The following is a 21,120-nucleotide window of genomic DNA, read 5'->3' as shown; positions in this document are numbered from 1 at the left end:
TCAGAGAGGTGGGCATGGGCACCAACAGAGAGGTCAGAGAGGTGGGCATGGGGCCTCTAAATGTTATATTTTCTTCTCATTCAGTTACATACATGATAGAAAGTATACATATGTTACAATTATATCTGAAAAATAATATAAAAACTAATTTAGCCAAATGATTGTAGACAATGTCTTCATTTATCTTTCACTTGATTACACATAGGATGGTTATTTTGGAAGTTATAGATTACGTAAATGTGAGTAATGTCAGTGCATTGCCTAATGTGAAACTGTAATATGTCTTTTACATAGTACTTTAGCATATTACAGTAATTTCAGCACTTCTAAGGCCGATTTGAAAAATTTAATTTTGCATTATTTGCTGTTGGATGAACTGATTGTTAAAAATACTAAACTGAAAGAACATCATACTGTTGTGTTTTGGTGATTAAACCAAATGTTCCCATTACATATTACAATAATCTTGTGTTTGAAACCATGATTATGTGGACTGAAAGCATTCCATGAGGTTTTGAAAGAATGACTAGCTGCGTTACAATTGTGATCAGTTTGGATCTTTGTACTAAAAGTTTTGAAAATGTACACCTTACTTGTGAAAATAGTACCAAAACGAATGAAAAAAACTGTAATTGGACTGTTCCGTCAGCTTCTTGTTGCCTTGGAATGAGCAACGGTTATGCAATCATTTTGTTTAAGCCCACACCCTGCTTATCTTCTGTCAGTTAAAATGAAGTATACACATTGACTCTAATACAACATTACATGATAACTCTTCCTCATTAGACAGTGCATATCAAACAAACTATTCCTAACTTTTGTGTTTGACCACAGCGGGAGCTTGGACTGAGTCAACAGGATATTCAGAAGAGAGTCCATCAGAGAGAGAAGGAGCTGAAGGAGATCCAACAGGCTGTGAAGTCTCTGACTGTGAGTACAGTTCTGGAAGACACATCTGGACCTCAAGTGGGACAGGACAGAAATTAAGAAATGTGTCTGTGTGTGTTATGTTCAGCGCTTTGCACAAGCAGCAGAGGTGGACAGTGAGAGGATCTTTACTGAGCTGATCCACTCCATTGAGAGAAAACGCTCTGAGGTGAAGGAGCTGATCAGAGCCCAGCAGAGGGCAGCAGTGAGTCAGGCAGAAGGACTGGTGGAGAGACTGGAGCAGGAGATAGCTCAGCTGAAGAAAAGAGATGATGTGCTGGAGCAGCTCTCACACACAGAAGATCACATCCATTTCCTCCAGGTACAGTAACTCACCTTCCATCTACTTTACTGGAAGTAACTCACTATTTAGCTGTTTATTGGTTGTTTATTGGTTCTTTCTCTCTCACTCACATCTCTTTATCTCTTTCTGTTCAGGGTTATCAGTCTCTCTCCAGCCCCAGTGTATCTTCAGATTTACCCAGCACCATCAACCCTCGTCTTAAGGACTTCAGTGATGTGAGGGAGGCTGTGTCCAAGCTGAAAGAGAAACTAGAGGACATCCTTAAAGACGAGTGGCCAAAGATCACAACCACCGGTGGGTAAAACACACTAGACTTGTAGAGGGATCATTCAAGCATCCTGTAGATACACTGTAGTAGATCATGCAAGCATCCTGTTGATACACTGTAGATCTGTCGGAGAAATAAATCATTGTACTTTCTTTGAATCCGACAACTCTGTGCATTACTTGAGAAATTATCCTAACAATATCATACAAGCATGTTTAAACTAATCAAACATTTTAGTCATCACGGTCACCCACTATGTGTGTAACTTGATCTGACCTCTGTGTGAATGTGTTGGTGTGTTTGTAGTGAATCAAGTGGATCTTTTACTGCCACCAGAGCCCAAGACCACAGCAGACTTACAATGTAAGTATCTTTCAACGGCTATTATCATCTCTTTACTTATACTTCACACAAACCATAAGCTACTAGACACAATCCATATTTGTATTTTTCATTGAGATGATGGCAGTGCAGTCCTACAAAAACCCCCAACATTCAAACATGACAGCTGAACACAATAAGCAGGCAGCACACATTACACAGTTGCAAAACTGATGCAACACAACTTCCATCAGGGATAGTGAGACAGCTTTTATATATTGATGCCTTGTCTCAGGGCCGGTGCTAGGCATGGTCGACAAAGGCAGCCGCCTAGGGCGGCAGGAGGGGGGCGGCAAATTCCCAAGTGCATCTATTAATTAACCCTCCCACACCACCAGCAGGGGGCGCCAAGTCATATATCCGTGTGTTCGTCGGGGGGCAGCCCCTCGATTTGCGTCCCCGGGCGCCAAATGTGCAGGGACCGGCACTGCCTTGCCTACCTGCCCAAACTTTGGGATATGGGACAGGGGACTGGGAAACAGTTAAAGGTCCCAGACGGAAGGGAAAGAACAGAAGTCGAGTGACAGAGACGAGGTGGCCAGAGGACGAATCCGAGCATACTGACAGGATTGTATGGTAGCTGCACACACAGGGACTGCAAGGCCCTATGTAGTGTGGTCAGGTCTCCTGAGTTCATCATCGTCAGGAAGCTCCCAGCCCTACAGGACACCTACCACACATGAAGCCTCAGGAAAGCTGGCAGGATTCTAAGAGACTGTTACTACCCATCCTTCAGTCTTTTTACCCCCATTATTATCTTGAATCAACTACCAGCCTTTAAGTTACTAGATCATGGCTAGACCAACTCTGAAATCTGATATATTACAAACAGGCATTATACAATAGCAAACAGGCTATCTGACTTCATGTAAACCTTTTGAGTAATGTTAATACATTAACACAGGGCTGGTCCAAGCCTTTACGGGGCCTTAAGCAGAATTGATTTGGGGGGCCCTTGGCGTAGGTTAATATATATATATTTTTAAAAAAACATTAAACTCTAATTTAATGTGCTCTTGGGGGCCCTATGGTGGCCACGGGGGCCCTAAGCAGCCGCTTAGTTCGCTTATGCCTTGGGCCGGCACTGCATTTACATTTATTCATTTACTAAATTTAGAGTCTCTCTGACGCATGAAGGTTAGACGACAGAAATTATAGTAGAAAGGCATAACAAAGATAACATTCAGCCAATAGGTGTCTGTTAATCAATCAGGTAGATATTACATCATAGATCCATGCATGTAAATACATGGAGAGTTCAGCCTATTATGCTTGTATTGCTTCAACTGTAGATGTGGTTTCCTACATTTAAAAAATGCTGTGTAGTTAAAGGAAAGTGTTTGTTTTTAGCATTTACTATAAACAGAACATTTTAGTTTGTGACGAAATTGTGAGTTATGTTGCATAAATAACACAACGTTTTTTTTATGAATAAAAGTTCATGACAAAGCATGTTTCTAATTTTCTTTTAAATATTAGGTAAGAGTCACATGACACATTACATCCAAATATCTCTGTAGTGCATCATCACTGCATCTCACTGCCTACATTTCAAACAGTTTTGAGCCCAGCTCAGCCAAACGCTCACAAACATGAACCTACTAATACACAGAGCAGGGATCTGCACTGCTGCCCCTTGAATTTGTGAATCCAAACAAGGAGATGCAATAAATATGATCAACACTTCATTGCACATGGCACACACAAACAAACCATTGAAATTCAATTGTCTTTTCCGCTATATTTGGTTCCTCATTATTGTTTTAATTACTTATGACAGAATCAGGCATCAGCCTGCTCCAAACTAGACTTCAATCTTATCTGTTGCTAAATAATTATTTACTTATAAAAGGCTTTATTTAGCTTTTCATAGAACAGTGATGCAAAGTTCAGATGCATCATGGTCTCATCTGCAGGGCTGAAAGGGAGACAATTAAAAACAGCTGCTACTTCATCAGTATAATATTTATTTCTGTAGGTATTGTCATAAAAGACTTTTGAAGTAATAAACCAATGATTGGGCGCTACGGTAGCTCACTGAATAAGTGCATGTACCTTGGAGGCTGAGGCTTTACTGCAAGGCCTTTGCTCCATGTCATCTCCTCTCTCTCCCCTGTCCCTCTACACCATCTCTATGAAAGATAATGAAGGCAAAAATGCCTCCCCCATATATATATATATATATATATATATATATATATATATACAACCCATGCATAGAGAGAGAAATAAACCCCATATGTGTCAGCCTTACAAATGCTCACACACCTGCAAACACACCACAAAACCATGGCTGTGTTAAACAGCTCTCCCTCAGCAGGTCCCAGACCAGCATGATCCTCTCTAGACAAGGACTCTCTTCCTGTAGAGCTGGTCCACCTCAGACACTCCATCCTGAATCTTGATGGTGTGGACCAGAGCACAGTCATCATTCTGGACATCCACCATACGCACACACACACACACACACACACACACACACACATGTTATTCTCACTGTGACAACCTGATGGAGGGTTGAAAGGATCAGGAGTTGAGGTGTGTGTGTGTGTGCATGTGTATGTTTGTTTGTGGTGGAAGGAGAGACAGAAAGAGAGATAGATACATGGGAGGGAGAGAGGAGAGACATTACTCTCTCCAACTCTTCTCTTGTGACACGTCTGTCATCTGAAGCTGTACACTGTCACATGACCTCTGGAGGTGAACAGACAGGAAGTGACACACAGCTGATCTCTGGATCCAGCCAGCGGTGAATCTATCTGTTTCCCTGCTCAGTCTTCAGATGTAGAATGTCCTGCTGTCCTAGAAGGAGCACTGTGTGTTTGTTTATGCTGGGAGTCTGGCTAGTCTGACAGACCCACTGAGGAGATGTAGAGTTGAGACAGAGAACCTCACTGTGTTCACCACAGTTGTAGTGTTGTTTGTTAAATAGTGTGAGAGAACCACATCTAGATGTCATGATTGTTTGTCTGGCACATGGGAGTACGTTGTTGTCATTTCTAGATGTGTCTGTTTCACGAAGACAGTATTTCTCAGTCAAAGATGATGGCAGATTGGAAGTTACTAATGAAGACTGTCTGTCAGTGAGTCTGACCATCTGTTCACTTGTCTGTATAAATGCATTTGCTTTACAACATGCTGTTTATTGTGAGAACCCAAGTTCTCAAAGGAGAACTGTTCCTGAGTTCTTAGACTAGAACCTTAAAGCACTCTGCAGCAGAATGGGAGTCAGGACTCACGCTAAAAGGGGGATTATGACCGTAAACAGGAATACTGATTCAAGTGTGGCCTGACTTATTGTTGTATTCAGTGAAAGACTAGCAACTATCTTGGAGGATTATTTTTTGCAGCAATATACTGCGATTTATGTGTTTGCACTGGTAATGTGGAATAAATATGACACATTGCACTGACCACACATGACTAATATGTGTTCAATGAATGATCCATTATTCCAAAAATAATGTAATGATGTGTAAGGAAATGGCAGAGAGTGAGTGTGTATGTATGTTTTTATGTCTTGCAGTAAAACCGATTTAAACAAAACACCTGGGGCCACATGTATAAAGGATTGCGCAGCTTTCATACCAGAAGATGGCGTACGGCCAAAACTCGAAAAGTACCTACGCACAGAAATATTCACATGTATAAAACCGGTCGTACGCCAGGTCCTGCGCACCTTTCCTTTATAAATCACAATCAACGTGAGATTGACCGCACGAGAACGAGCCACTGACCCCGCCTTGAATCCTCCCATAAATTAATATGCAGATGAACTATAAATGCGCTCCTGAGGTCATTTCGTTGTCTGAATTACCGTATTTATTCAAATAAAGGCCGCCCTCGAAGAAACGCAGCACCAAAAATGAACGTTAAACGCTGCAGCGTTTATTTGAAGAAATACGGTGACTGTGAGATCGAGGTTCTGACAACAGAGGTGGAGGCGAGAAAATGTGTCCTGTTTGGCGGCCTGTCATCAGGTATTAGTGACAAAAGACAGCACTTTGAGATTAAGCTAAATGTAAAGTGCATTACAAATAAAATTATCATTATTATTATAGGGCCATCAATGCTGTGGGTTCAGAGAACCGGACCATGGCAGAAATTCAGAAGAAATGGTCCAATATAAAACTTTAAATGAAGAAACGAGTGGTGGCGCATCGTAACAGCATGATTTTGTCGTTCGTTTTTCTCTCTCTCTCTCTCTCTCTCTCTCTCTCTCTCTCTCTCTCTCTCTCTCTCTCTCTCTCTCTCTCTCTCTCTCTCTCTCACTGTTTTCTTATTCTCTTTGCTCATCTACACGTATGCACGCACACACACACACTTTTGAGACAGTGTTCACTGTAATCATTCCTGAACATCTCCTCTTCTTGCTTAAGGTGGAACCAGGAAGTCCCCCCCTCCCTACAAGATATTTTTCGAGAAAACGAAACTGCTCTGTCTTTTCCTTTGTGTGGGTGAGAAGAAGAACAGTAAAATGGCTCAACAGGGAGTTCTGCTGGACCACAATCAGTTCAGTTGTTCAATCTGTCTGGATCTACTGAAGGATCCGGTGACTACTCCCTGTGGACACAGCTACTGTATGAGCTGTATAAAAGACTACTGGGATCAGGATGATCAGAAGGGAGTCTACAGCTGCCCCGAGTGCAGACAGACCTTCACTCCCAGGCCTGTTCTGAGGAAAAACAACATGCTGGCTGAGGTGGTGGAGAAGCTGAAGAAGACAGAACTCCAAGCTGCTCCTCCTGCTGACAGTTCTGCTAGACTTGGACATGTGCTGTGTGACTTCTGCTCTGGGAGGAAGCGCAAAGCCCTGAAGTCCTGTCTGGTGTGTCTGGTCTCTTACTGTGAGGCTCACCTCCAGCCTCACTATGAATCTCCTGCCTTTAAGAAGCACAAGCTGGTCAAAGCCTCCTCACAACTGCAGGAGAAGATCTGCTCTCGTCACGATGAGGTTATGAAGATTTTTTGTCGTACTGACCAGCAGTGTATCTGTTATCTGTGTTCAATGGAGGACCATAAAGGTCACGATACAATCTCAGCTGTAACAGAAAGAACTGAGAAACAGGTGAGAAACACAGCTTTCATCTTTGACTGATTTGTGTGCAATACAACTGGGGGTTGATACTTCATAGGAAAATAGTGATGAGACTTATTTCAATTGAAATATAAAGAAGAAAATATAGCTGATGGAAGACCACACCCTGCTTTTCTATTCTCAGTTTTAAATCAAGTGTACACAATTTCGAAATGATCACTTTTATCTCATGTTTTGGAGATGGTTGTGTTTAACCAGCTTTCTTCATTTATACCGGACAATGGTGTATTTGATAAATATATATCTGGCTTTAGACTACAGCATACCACAGAGTTTGCGCTGCTCAAAGTTTTAAATGACCTACTACTTTCTGTTGACTCAGGTAATTGTCCTGCACTCATTTTGCTTGATCTCAGAGCGGCATTCCACAATCTTGATCATGGCATTCTTTTAAATCGTTCAGACCATTTTGGGATCCAAGGTCGTGCTTTGCATTGGTTTGATTCTTATTAAAAGGATTGCAACTTTTCTGTGGCGTTTGACAACTATTCATCATCTGATGCACCAGTTCTGTATGGGGTTCCACAGGGCTCAATTCTGGGTCCTGTTTTCTTTTCTTTATTCATGCTCCCTCTGTATAACAAATTTAAGAATGATAATGTCTCGTATCACTGCTACACAGATCCTACTCAGTGTTACAGTGTTTGTTGGATTGTTTGAGAGATGTTCAGCTTAGGATGTCAGCCAACTTCCTTCAGTTAACTTCCTGCAGTGGTCAGAAGCTGTTTACATCAACTGAAGAATATAGCTAAAATGAAGTCTTTTTTTATCATTCAAATATATGGAGTCTGTAATACATGCTTTCATTGCATCCAGATTGGACTATTGCAATGTTCTGTATTTGGATGTTTCACAGTCTCTGCTGTCACATCTCCAGCTTGTCCAAAATGCTGCTGCTAGACTACTGACCGGAAAAAGAAGAGAGAATATATATTTCACAAGTCTGCCGGGTGCCCTTCCACTTGTCTGCTTAAACATTTTAGAAACTACACAAGTGTTACATACACTTGTGTTACATACACAAGTGTTACATACACATATGATGATTTAAAAAATCTTCTTAAAGGTCATTTGTTTATTGTGATAAAATGGGTGTGCACTGTCTGTGATTGTGTCTTGTGTCCTTGTGTGTTTTAACTATTTGTTATTGTACAGCACTTTGGCTAACAGCTGTTCTTTTTATATGCGCTTTATAAATAATATTGACTGACTGACTGAATGATTCAAATACAACATAAAATTATAACTGTTCCTAATTTGACAGTACATATAAAACCAATTATTCATACCTTGTTTGTTTGTCCACAGCGGGAGCTTGGACTGAGTCAACAGGATATTCAGAAGAGAGTCCAGCAGAGAGAGAAGGAGCTGAAGGAGCTCCAACAGGCTGTAAAGTCTCTGACTGTGAGTACAGTTCTGAAAGACACATCAGGACCTCAAGTGGGACAGGACTGAAATTAAGAAATGTGTCTGTGTGTGTTGTGTTCAGAGCTCTGCACAAGCAGCAGAGAAGGACAGTGAGAAGATCTTTACTGAGCTGATCCGCTCCATTGAGAAAAGACGCTCTGAGGTGAAGGAGCTGATCAGAGCCCAGCAGAGGGCAGCAGTGAGTCAGGCTGAAGGACTGGTAGAGAGACTGGACCAGGAGATAGCTCAGCTGAAGAGGAGATATGCTGAACTAGAGCAGCTCTCACACACAGAAGATCACATCCATTTCCTCCAGGTACAGTAACTCACCTTCCATCTACTTTACTGGAAGTAGCTCACTATTTAGTTGTTTATTGTGCAGTTCTTTCCCACAAATGTGTCTCTCTGTCTCTCTTTCTTTTCAGGGTTATCAGTCTCTCTCCAGCTCCAGTGTATCTTCAGATTTATCTAGTACCATTGTCCCTCCTCGTAAGGACTTCAGTGATGTGAGGGAGGCTGTGTCCAAGCTGAAAGAGAAACTAGAGGACATCCTTAAAGGGGAGTGGCCAAAGATCATAACCACCGGTGGGTAAAACACACTAGACTTGTAGACTGATCATACACGCATCTTTTAGACACACTGTAGATCATATACACATCTCAAGATCAAACATTTTAGTCATCACGGTCACCCACTAATTTTAACTTGATTTGACTTCTGTGTGAATGTGTTGGTGTGTTTGTAGTGAATCAAGTGGATCTTTTACTGCCACCAGAGCCTAAGACCAGAGCAGACTTCTTACAATGTGGGTGTCTTTCAATGGTTATTTTTCTTTTCTGCCCTTACACTACACACAAACCATAAGCTACTAGACACAATCCATATTTGTGTTTATTATTGAGATGATGGCAGTGCAGTCCTACATACACCCCCACCATTCATACATGACAGCTGAATACAATGGGCAGGTAGCACACATTAGACAGTTGCACAACTGATGCAACACAACTGCCATCAGGGTAAGGTGAGACAGCTTTTATATATTGATGCATTGCCTACCTTCCCAAATTTACTCCAGAGATGGAAATGGAAAACGCTAGAAGTCCACCAAATAAATACGTTTTAGATACTATCTGACTGACTTCATTTCTTTGATTCTGTGTCTGCTCTTCTCCCAGATTCCTGTCAGCTCACTCTGGACCCAAACACAGCATACATACAAATCTCTCTGTCTGAGGGGAACAGAACAGGAACAGTTACTTCAGTCCAGCCATATAGTTATCATCCAGAGAGATTCACTGACATCGGGCAGGTGCTGTGTGGAAATGCTCTGTCTGGACGCTGTTACTGGGAGGTGGAGTGGAGAGGAAGGGTTGGTATAGCAGTGTCATATAAAGACATCAGCAGAACAGGGTCAGGTCTTCTATCTGGATTTGGAAACAATGATAAATCCTGGTGTTTAGAGTACTCTGGTAATTTCAGACACAATAATGTTGAGACAGTAACTTCAAGCTTTGGTTCCAGAGTAGGAGTGTACCTGGATCACATGGCAGGTACTCTGTCCTTCTACAGCATCTCTGACACAATGACCCTCATCCACAGAGTCCAGACCACATTCACTCAGCCACTCTATCCTGGGTTTGTATTTCGGTTTATTCTGTCCACTGTCAAGCTGTGTGAGCTGGAGTAGTTCACATTAGTGTCCTTCCCTCCTTACATCTCTGGTTGTGGAACTGCACCTCCTAACTTCCATTTCTGCTTTGAGTGAGTTTTTCCTTGTCTTCTCTGGAGGTTTAGATTGGCTATTGTGGGCAACTGTGAAGTCAACTTTGTGATATTGCTGGGATAAAGGGCTACACAGAGTAAAGAGTGTACCTGGATCACAGAGCAGGTACTCTGTCCTCCTACAGCATCTCTGACAAAATGACCCTCCTGCATAGAGTCCAGACCACATTCACTCAGCCACTCTGTTTTAAGTTTGGAGTTTGGTGTAATGGCTACACTACTGAACTGTGTGAGCTGAAGTAGAGGTCCCCATAACTGTCTATGTTTCATTATCTTCTGAATTGGTCTTACTAAGCTAATTCTCTCTCCTCCATGAATGTCATGGTCAAGGTTGGAGACTGTTAGAGATTGACTTTCATGTTAAAGTATAGAAGACAACTCAAGCCAGATCCTGTGATGATTTTAAGGGTCAGGGTCAAGCACCAGCTTCAGTAGGTTAATGTAATGTGGAAGAAAGTTCTGTCTGTCTCCACCAGGATGGTCTGACTGCAATTTAAATTTCTGGGTTTATATGTATTTGACACTCAGCTGGTTGGAAATTGAGTTTAACCAACACCTCGACATGACAATGACCTGTGAGACACAGTGATGCCTGCAAAGTCTCTCTGATGCATTAAGGTCAGAGGACAGAATTTATAGTAGAAAGGGATAACAAAGATAACGTTCAGCCAACAAGTGTCTGTTAATCAAGCAGGCAGATACTACATCATAGATCCATGCATGTAAATACATAGAGAGTTCAGACTATTATGCTTGTATTGCTTCAACTGGTGGTGTGGTTTCCTTCATTTAAAAAAATCTGTGTAATTTTTGCAAAGTGTTCGTTATTAGCATTTACTATGAACAGAAAATGTTAGTTATTTACCAAATTGTAAGTTACGTTGCATAAATACCACATGGTTTTTTAAAGAATAAAAGTTAATGACAAAGCATGTCTCTCATTTTCTTTTTAATAGTAGGTAAGAGTCACATGACACATTACATCCAAATATCTCTGTAGTGCATAACTGGATATCACCTATATTTCAAACAGTTTTCATGAGGCTTTAGAACAATAAACATAAACATTAAAATACGTTTTTGTATAACAGGGGGTTAACTGACAAGGCCAACATAGGGAGACATCTTCTTTGCAAAGGTGAACGAAAGGTTAAATATATGATAATACCCACTAATATCTACACAAATAACCTTTGTGTAGATATTAGATATTGTGTTTGGAGGCTGGCAGGGACTCTACTCCTGCCCTGAGCAAAGATATATGCAACATTCAACAACTGACAAGATTTTTTTAAGTTGCAGTTCACATCAGAAAATAACATGAATTCAATGCATTTATTCTGAAACTTGATCAAGGTGGGTTTTTTTAGTTTTCACAAAAGTAGAATGAAGTATGCACAAATACTTTCCACAAAGCTTATCAACCATCTGATTATTTGATTGATATAATGATTTTTTCTAGTTTGGTATGGAGGATTGTAGGGGCCAAAACTAAATAAATAAATACTTGGATAAATAAATAATTATATAACACAAAGCTTAAATAAATGACACAAAATATATAAATGTTACATGTATTTGTGTGTATATATATATATATATATATATATATATATATATATATATATTTACGTTTTCATGTGTTTACATTTATTCATTTACACTTACATTTATTCATTTATACTTACATTTATTTATTTATACTTACATTTATTTATTTATACTTACATTTATCCACGGTGAAACTTCCTGCAGCAAAATAAATCTGTCGTCCCCCCGTCACAAAGTCAGGGGGCGGGTCAAAGCCTCTGATTGGTGGTTCAATTTGAATCGACTGCTTTTGACTATTCCAAGGTGGCAGCACCAAGGTGGCAGCACCTTTTTACATCATATTGAGAGCTTTGCTGAAATTATAGGAATGATATTGGCCCTAACTGACACAGACATCAATGAAAATGTGTTCACGATCCTCAGCGAGATGATACAGCATAGGGGTGGGCATATCGATCTTAAGACCGACAGTGGCCGGGTTGGGAAACCCGGCAACTATCGATACCAACGTTGGTATCAATAGCCTGATTGATAGCGTGATAAGATCGATACATACGTTTCATTCCACACTGAGTACACAACTCCCTTTACATCATAGTGGTTGTGCAAACACCGTCTAACTTCGCTCAAACTCACTTTGCCCCTCCACTGCTTTTCTAAGCCCAAAGTATCAGTATTGGCAATACTGGCCCTGTATTTACTCCTTGGTATCGGATCTATACCACATCGTGCAGTGTCGCACACCCCTAGCAGCTGTAGAGTGAGGCGATAGAGGATCCCTCTAGCTTGAAGAGAGCTTGATCGACTGGTTGAGCCTGCCTGGTGTGTAACACTGTTCATTCACCAATCAGAGGCTTTGACCCGCCCCCTGACTTGGTGACGTGGGGACGACAGATTTATTTTGCTGCAGGAAGTTTCACCGTGGATAAATGTAAGTATAAATACATAAATGTAAGTATAAATAAATAAATGTAAGTATAAATAAATAAATGTAAGTATAAATGAATAAATGTAAGTATAAATGAATAAATGTAAACACATGAAAACGTAAACATATATATATATATATATATATACACACAAATACATGTAACATTTATATATTTTGTGTCATTTATTTAAGCTTTGCGTTATATAATTATTTATTTATCCAAGTATTTATTTATTTAGTTTTGGCCCCTATAATCCTCCATAGTTTGGGACTGGAGTAATGAATAAATAAATACTCTTACAGGGTGATAGTTACGGTGGCCCTGAAGTGCAAACCACACCCCCTAATATGAGTACATCCCCCAAATGAAAATACTCCCCCCCAATACGAGTCAACTCCCCCCAAATCGGATGACTTGTTCACCTCCCCCCAATACAAAAACGCGCTCCCCCCCCCCAATACGAGTCAACTCCCCCCAAATCGGATGACTTGTTCACCTCCCCCCAATACAAAAACGCGCTCCCCCCCAATACGAGTCAACTCCCCCCAAATCGGATGACTTGTTTACCTCCCCCCAATACAAAAATGCGCTCCCCCAAATGGAAAACGACATTACATTAACTCAAACACATTACATTAACTCTGAACGGAAAGGGTAGGTCCTACACTTTAGCGCTGATTGGATGCAGTAGGCTAACTAACAAGAAATAAGAAATTGATCGACAGAAGTACAAAATGCAATAGCCTGGGAGAGTTAAGTGCACCAGAACATGTGTTTGGCTATAGAAGAATGTAGCAAATAGTAGGCTACATAGGCAAAAGTATTTCGTGTTAAATGTATTAATCGATAGCCAAACAACTATCCTGGTCCACGTTACTCTGTCATTGTGGCATTTCATTCTTCTGTAGTAGACTAGTCTCTTCTGAAAAGTCCTGCTTCCTTCAACTGCGTTTTTAGCGTGCGCATAGGCTAGCCTACTTATATTGTGAAACGTTAACAGCAGATCTAGGATTATTTCATAGGAATGACCCTGATTAAAATAAAGAGTAGGCTAGTGTAATGACTCTGAATTGTCAACATTAATGTTTCCTCTTTCCTTCCAATCAAAACGATTAATTTCATGATAATGACAGAGTTACGTGGACTAGTTGTTTGGCTATCGATGTTTACGTTTAACACTGCAATTTATGCTTTTGCATACGTAGCCTATGCTACATGCTTCGATACCCAAATAAATGTCCTGGTGCACGTAACTATCAGGCTATTGCATTTTGTACTTCTGTCAATCAATTTCTTATTTCTTGTCAGTTAGCCTACTGCATCCAATCAGCGCTAAAGTGTAGTACCTACCCTTTCCGTTCAGAGTTAATGTAATGTGTTTTTGAGTTAATGTAATGTCGTTTTCCCTTTGGGGTAGCGCGTTTTTGTATTGGGGGGAGGTGAACAAGTCATCCGATTTGGGGGGAGTTGACTCGTATTGGGGGGGAGCGCGTTTTTGTATTGGGGGGAGGTGAACAAGTCATCCGATTTGGGGGAGTTGACTCGTATTGGGGGGGAGTATTTTCATTTGGGGGAAGTACTTATATTAAGGGGTGTCATTTGCACTTCAGGGCCACCGTAGATAGTTCTGTGGGAATGGGATGGGCGGCCCTGAGGTGGTGCAGCTCTACTGAATGATCTACTACAATAAATAATAATATACGATACAATGTTATAAAGATGTATCATGAAGAAATTATGTGTGCAAATATTATGATTATGTTAGTTCTGGTCCCGATATAGTGTTTAAACGTCAAATTATAATTCACATAAGACAACACTTTATTTTAGACAGAAAACTGGACAGCACAAACATTTTAGGACTGGTGGTTGTCCAACGTAGTGTGGCCGAAAGTTTGGGATAGCTAGCCTGGAAAAGAATGCTGCGAAATTCCGTTAAACTTGCCAAGGTGCAGTTATCCTTCAGTTTGTTTACATTTTGAAGGAAAGGCCACGCTGTTTCTTCAAACTCTCTTCTTATTGGCTTAGAAAATGACAAAGCCCTCCCATTTATGGATGTATAATACGGAAGTGTTTTAGAGACAGATAAAACTGAGAGATATCACCAAGTACAGGTGATAATCACAAACGTAAGCTATACTATATGTTACTTCAACATCTAAAATATCGTTTAAGATTAACCGGAAAATAAAAAAACACGTTTTAATGTATAAAACAAGGCAGTAAACCCATCGCTCACTATGCAACTACCATACAGTCAAACACGATTCTGAGGATAGCCAACATAAGACCAAATACATCTTTTGAAATTCAACTGACGGTAGGGTAAGGTCTTACCAATGTTTCCTTGTCTACTTATATGAACTAGAATTCCTTTTTGAACATTTAGCGCCTTTAAATAAACCGGGAACACACATGCGCAGTTGCCATAGACTGGTCAGATAAAAAGATTGGCGCCGCCGCGCCAGCTGATCCATTCATTGATTCTTTCTGCTGAACCAGGTAAGGCGCACCATATACTCTTGCTGTTCTATATTGACAGAAAACTGATTAAAAATGACAATCCATTTGTTGTTGTAGGGAGTCCTTCATTGTCTATTGGCAAAGCGTTATTCTACCCTACGTTTCGTAATTTTACAAACTGGATGTATGGCCATCCAGCAGTACAGACCTAGCGGCTAGTTAGCTAAACTATGACACAGGCGGGCAGCTGTTTGAAAATACAGGCTATTAGTTCCAGAAAGTGTTTGTACAGTAAATGGTTAATGATAACATCTGACACGAAAGGTATCTTGTTTAAGTTAACTACCTACATACTAGTACTCAAACATAGTCGTACAAACTATGCTCTATCGTGCAGCTACTAGTAGCTTGCTGTTGGTGAGGCTGATTCTGATAGCTGGCTAGATATCGGATTTATACCATACTTATTTTAACTAACACCATGATTTAAGTTAATTTCACCGCTTGCCGTCAAGTCATTTAACATTTAACCAGACTTTGTGTAAGTCTATAATGGATTCTTAGCCAACAAACTTTGTTGATTCGAAATCCTCCCGCTTAGGTTGTATAAATTGGCGCGTACTTGGATTATGTCAGATGATCACATCTATTGCAATTTGACTCTTTTTTTAAAAACAAACTATCACTACGAAATGTTGTCGTCATGATGTAAATATAAACGGTCTGATGGCAACAGTGTATGTATATTTAGAAGAAAATGGGGAAGCAACTAATCACAACCCCCTCTTTCCTGCAGCTAGTTTTTACCGGCGGGTAAAAGTCATGATCGCAATGCATTTGCTAGCCATGTTATTTTAGATGTGTTTTGGTATAGGAATTTTGTTAAATGCAATTTTTAAGACAATGCAAACTCTGAATAACTTACTATTTTTTATCTTTTCAGTTCTACTATTGTTAACTTTTCAGTTCAACTAAAACGTTCGTTCGACAATGTCTAGACGCAGGTATGGACGAGTTGACTCTTATGCGTCGTATGTTGACAAAATGTTTATTAAGTTCAGTTAATGCCACAAATTGTAGCTTTACAAACTAATATTTAAACCAAATGCATTTTAGTGGTCGCCTCACATTGCAAGCAAGAGATGAAAACGCACCAGAACAAAACAGGGTCACAAGGAAAAGAAAGTCCCAGGTTAGTTCTAATCATCCATTTTGGTTTTTTAGCCAACTGGTTTTACTCAACGTTTAGCAACTAGTTTTGTGAGGTAGTTTCTAGTTTTGCTTAATTTAATTGTTCCTTAACTTTCAGCCATCCAAAAAGATGCCATCCGCAACGAAGAAACAAAGCTATGAAATACAGGTTAGTTGTGCTTTTGCAGATGGTCCATCATGCCTGAAGCATTATGTATGCTCTCTAAAAATTAATATCGCCACATTCCAGCCTGTCATCTACGAGCTAGTAGAGTACATGATCATAAGTGTTTGTTGCTTATGAGATCTGTGTCAGTGGGTCGGTCAGCGCGGGCTCCTGACTGGTCCAGCATTTTTGTCCCTCCCTTTTACCAACGCCCGCCTAATCCTAATGAAATCTCATTGTATTCATTGTTTGGCATGCGCCCAGTTAATTAGCATCGATACTGGCAACTTTACTGTAATCGTGCTTCGTACATTTTCTTTCTATGCATACCAGATTAGTTTTTATGCTTCAGCAGTTCTACAGTGTTTGTGGTGCTAACTGACATGCATGTTTTAAATACTAATTACCAAGAAGACATAATGAAATCATGCATTTCTCCTCTAGAATCCGTGGTCGAAGGAGGGAGCCAGCCCATGTGCCCTTGTTGAAACGCCACACAAAGAGCTAGAACCAACGGCTGACCTTTCTGGCTTCAAGCAGTTTAGGTTCAAGAATATCTTCATCAAGCCATCACCTCTACCTTGTCTCAGGTAGTGTGACTGTCTGTGTAAATCAGAATTCTCAAACAAGTTTCTGCTATTTTGTTGCATTTTTTAGCACTCCCTTGTTTAGGCACCTTTAGGTCTTTTGTTTCGAAACACTTCCCCCCCACCCCTGACTAGACTTCTGAGAACCCCGATGGGTTCTGCTGCATATTCTACCCCCCTCATGTATATGGCTCCACTGTTTCGATTGCACAGCTTTCCAATAGATGCATGTTCAGCATATAATAGTATTTTCCTATTCTCATGACAATTCAACTGATCTGTCTCTTCCCTTGAAGCTGGGCCAGTTCTGATGACATGTGGATCAAGATGCTGAACAAAGACCTGAAATATGTTCACGACAAAGACTATCTTCTGCAGCACCCCAACCTGCAGCTCAAGATGAGGGCCATTCTACTAGACTGGCTCTTTGAGGTACGTGACTACGCTTGTTGAAACCAAACTTCTAATGAACTACTTTTGTAAGTGGTGTCATTACAAAATGGCTGCACTCTCAACCACTAATGCGTTGTTGCCCTTTCTTGCGCATGTAGGTCAGTGAAGTGTATTGCCTGCATAGGCAGACGGCCTACCTAGCTCAGGACTTCTTCGACCGCTTCATGGTGACGCAGGAGAACGTGGACAAAGACTGCTTGCAGCTCATAGGCATCACCGCCCTCTTCATCGCCTCAAAGATTGAGGTACGTCTGTCATTTGTCTTTGATCCCCCCCTCACTCCCAATTGTGTTCTATCCAGTTTTGAAAAGCATTCAAAACGTTTGATGTCGGTTGCGCATGTAAAAGGGCTGTCGGTTTAAAAGTCCTCTCCCTCCACAGGAGATCTACCCGCCAAAGGTCCACGAGTTTGCTTACGTCACAGACGGAGCCTGCGACATGTACGACATCCTAAAGATGGAACTCGTCATGTTGAAGGTAAGATCGCCACCCCGCCACACACAGGCTTTTACAACCTATCCCAATGATTCGTCATTTATTTGATATTTTCCGATCAAATCAACCAGCTGACGGAACTTGAGAAAAAAGATGCTTTCCTGTACGGAGGCCACACCGATGTGTTTTAGAGTCTTTCCTGTTCCTTTCACCCAGGGGCTGAACTGGAACCTGTGCCCTGAGACGGCCGTGTCGTGGCTGAAGCTTTACTCTCAGGTGGAGGCCCAGAAGGACGGCACCAACTTCCTGGTCCCACATTTCTCCCGGGAGACCTACATACAGATGACACAGGTAGGAGGAACGCACGCTCGCATTTACCTCGTGATCTGCTCTTCCCGACACTGCACTGAGAAAGGGAGTCCGTCTTTGCCTTATTCCTCCTTTTCAAAACCGTATTTTTTTTTGTTGCCGACTCAACTTGCTGTTTGGATTCTTGTTTCAGCTGTTGGACCTGTGCATTCTGGACATCAACTCCCTGGACTACACGTATGGAATACTGGCTGCAGCAGCCTTCTGCCACTTTGTCTCGTATGAGGTGGTCCACAAAGTATCAGGTAAGGATTTGAAGCAAACCCCCAGATCAGTTACTGATATAAGGCTACTAGATAATAACATAAATAAAATCAATGTCTGAGTTACTATGGGTTTGAATTTTCCAATATATTAAGAGAATGCCAACTGATGATGATTCTAATAGTGATGTGTTGCTCCTTACCTCAGCCTTGTATTGAGTAACACTGTCGTGTTTGATCTTACAGGAGTGACATGGGACAGTGTAGCGCCCTGCGTTCAGTGGATGAGCCCCTTCATGGACACTGTGCGGGCCCTGCCCCGAGTCGAGCTCAAGCGCTTTGACAAGGTGAAGCCAGAGGATCTTCACAACATCCAGACCCACGCAGACTACCTCTCCATGCTGGTAGGTCGGGCAGGAGACCGTTTGGGGGTGGTGGGATGTAACGCTATGAAGTGGAAGTTGTGTGGGGTTGACTGCCAGAGTAGTGTCACTAAATGACTTTCCCCCTGGTAATTCACGGCAGCCATTTTGTGGCCGATTGTTCAAAAGGCATTGAATTACGAGTTGGCCGTGTTTATTCTTGTGTCATTTACTAATAATGTTGTGTTTTGCAGAATGAAGCTCACCATAGGCAGCAGGACAGCAAAGACAGACTTTCACCGGTTGGGATTGGCGGAATTCTAACCCCGCCCAAAAGCACAGAAAAACCAACCAGTCATTGAAGTGCAAGGAGCTTCAAGCGTCCACTTGTGCCAAAGGTTCAACAAACTAGATGAGGGGGGGTGGGGACGGACGGTCCAATCGCTATGCTGGTGCCTGACCAACCAGATACCGGGAAATATCGGAAACCCCAACCCACCCACCTACCCACAATCCATACCTGACCAATCGGATAATGGGATGACTTGTATCTCAATGAGTTTTCTGCTTTGTACCAAGCTGTATATCAGACTATATGCAGTACTTTCATCCAGGAGTTTTATTTTCTGCCTTTTTTACAGGCAAAAATTTTTTTTTTTTGGTGCTACAATGGAGTCATAGCTCTACATGTGAACTTGAATCAGGGATTGGTTTGAGTTGACTAAATGAGTCGATTCAGGAATACCTGTTCTGTATTGTCACTTGAAGCTGAAAATCCTGAGGTATTTAATCATTTATATTTTATTCCAAGGTCTCTGAAACCAAGGTTTGTTAGTTTGAAAGTGAAATGGTACTACACCCAAGTCTGTTTCTCAGGCATGTTGTGCTGTAGAGCAGAGGTTTCCATATGCCTTGAAAAGGCTCAGCAATACAATATGACTTAATGAAGTCTTGGTGCTAGCTGTGTAATAATGGCTGTCTAAGCCATGTGAATGTCCTGAACAGTTTACCATCAACACTTTGCAACCTTGCTGAACACACAAGGTTTTGAACATACCCCGAACATTGTTTTTAAGTGACTCACTTGTTCCTGTGTCACTGTTGCAACAGTGTTGTTAGATTCCTGAAAAACTTGACTGGTGTAGGTGGAATTCTGAAACCAACCTACTTGTGGATCATTTTATCTTATGAGCCTTGATGTGTTTATACTACATATGCCTTAGTATTAAAATGTTGTCTGTTAACATAAAAAATTCATGCTGTAGGCATACTGTAAGTCTGTAGCTATGAATTCTGAACACTGCCAAAGGCAAACCATATTTAATTCATGGGAAGAGTGGTATTTATGATATTTTTTTAAACAAATGAACTTTGTATTGGGGTGCATTGCACTAGCCAAGCCTGTCCAAGGTGCCTTTTTGGTCAATGTACTTTTCTGGAAGTAAAGTAAACTCATGATAACCTCATAGCACACCTCCAAATGGCTGCTCTTGTTGTCCTGCCACCCTGTGAACAGTAGCCCTCAGTGGAACACAGCAGGACACAAAGAACCATGTGAATAAATACAACCACAGAGCATGTGTATTTTATTGTACATAAATGAACAGAATTGTAATTTTTATTTTGGACTTCCACATCTATGAATAAAATGAAATTGAACCCAGACATGTTGCTTGTGGTTTTCGTTTCTGAAAGCCATGCTTTCAAGAACGTGTCTAATCCTCTGAGATGAGTTTTCGATTTACTTATGTTGGTATAGTGCTGGAAGTGTGACTACACTGTCAAGACACTGGGTTTATAGCCTAATAAATACAAGATCAATGGTCGGAGCAGTTGTAAACTTTCAGTACTTAAGGTTGTGAAAACGGAGGGTAGAGTCAATCGGGAGGATGACAAGACCGCTTGAATGAGGGTGAGGTGTCGGCCTCACACCCAGCTTCCTCAGTGGCAGAAAACGAAATTGGTCGGAAGTTGTTAGAGTTGAGGGTACAGGAAGAGGAAATACAATTAGCTGCTAGATTGGAAGATCAACTTCTAACACAATATGGACACTAATGAATATTAAAACTGGGCTGTATGTTATGGAATGTCATTTAGAACTAGATTATCTTAATGTAGATATTTCTATAACGTTCAAGCCATTGTTAAGATTCCCAAGGAGTGTTTTCAGAATGGGGGCTGGGATCCCAACATTGACAGAGAATGGCTCACTTACTACAGAGGAATCCTTTACCACT

General features: G+C 41.1%; 2 protein-coding genes across 2 annotated transcripts in view; both read left to right on the top strand.

The window, feature by feature from the left end:
- The window catches only part of LOC124472684 (E3 ubiquitin/ISG15 ligase TRIM25-like), a 35,177-nt gene extending 24,084 nt beyond the window's left edge, over nucleotides 1–11,093 (top strand). Inside the window, 9 exon segments of the mRNA XM_047027659.1 lie at nucleotides 1,070–1,249; nucleotides 1,366–1,525; nucleotides 1,806–1,862; nucleotides 6,260–6,948; nucleotides 8,287–8,382; nucleotides 8,468–8,701; nucleotides 8,811–8,970; nucleotides 9,132–9,191; nucleotides 9,565–11,093. Coding sequence (XP_046883615.1) covers nucleotides 1,070–1,249; nucleotides 1,366–1,525; nucleotides 1,806–1,862; nucleotides 6,260–6,948; nucleotides 8,287–8,382; nucleotides 8,468–8,701; nucleotides 8,811–8,970; nucleotides 9,132–9,191; nucleotides 9,565–10,076 — 2,148 coding nt within the window. The 3' untranslated portion in view covers nucleotides 10,077–11,093.
- A 3,953-nt stretch (nucleotides 11,094–15,046) lies between these two features.
- On the top strand, nucleotides 15,047–20,537 carry ccne2 (cyclin E2). Its single transcript, XM_047034964.1, has 12 exons — nucleotides 15,047–15,156; nucleotides 16,061–16,121; nucleotides 16,234–16,309; nucleotides 16,427–16,477; nucleotides 16,919–17,064; nucleotides 17,358–17,493; nucleotides 17,613–17,759; nucleotides 17,896–17,991; nucleotides 18,166–18,300; nucleotides 18,452–18,563; nucleotides 18,768–18,925; nucleotides 19,138–20,537. The coding sequence occupies exons 2-12, from the start codon at nucleotides 16,108–16,110 to the stop codon at nucleotides 19,243–19,245; spliced, it is 1,179 nt and encodes a 392-aa protein (XP_046890920.1). The 5' UTR covers nucleotides 15,047–15,156; nucleotides 16,061–16,107; the 3' UTR covers nucleotides 19,246–20,537.
- The last annotated feature ends 583 nt before the right edge of the window (nucleotides 20,538–21,120 follow it).

This window comes from Hypomesus transpacificus, chromosome 2 (assembly GCF_021917145.1).
Source record: "Hypomesus transpacificus isolate Combined female chromosome 2, fHypTra1, whole genome shotgun sequence".
Classification (NCBI taxonomy): domain Eukaryota; kingdom Metazoa; phylum Chordata; class Actinopteri; order Osmeriformes; family Osmeridae; genus Hypomesus; species Hypomesus transpacificus.
This window is presented reverse-complemented; position numbering and strand designations above follow the sequence as displayed.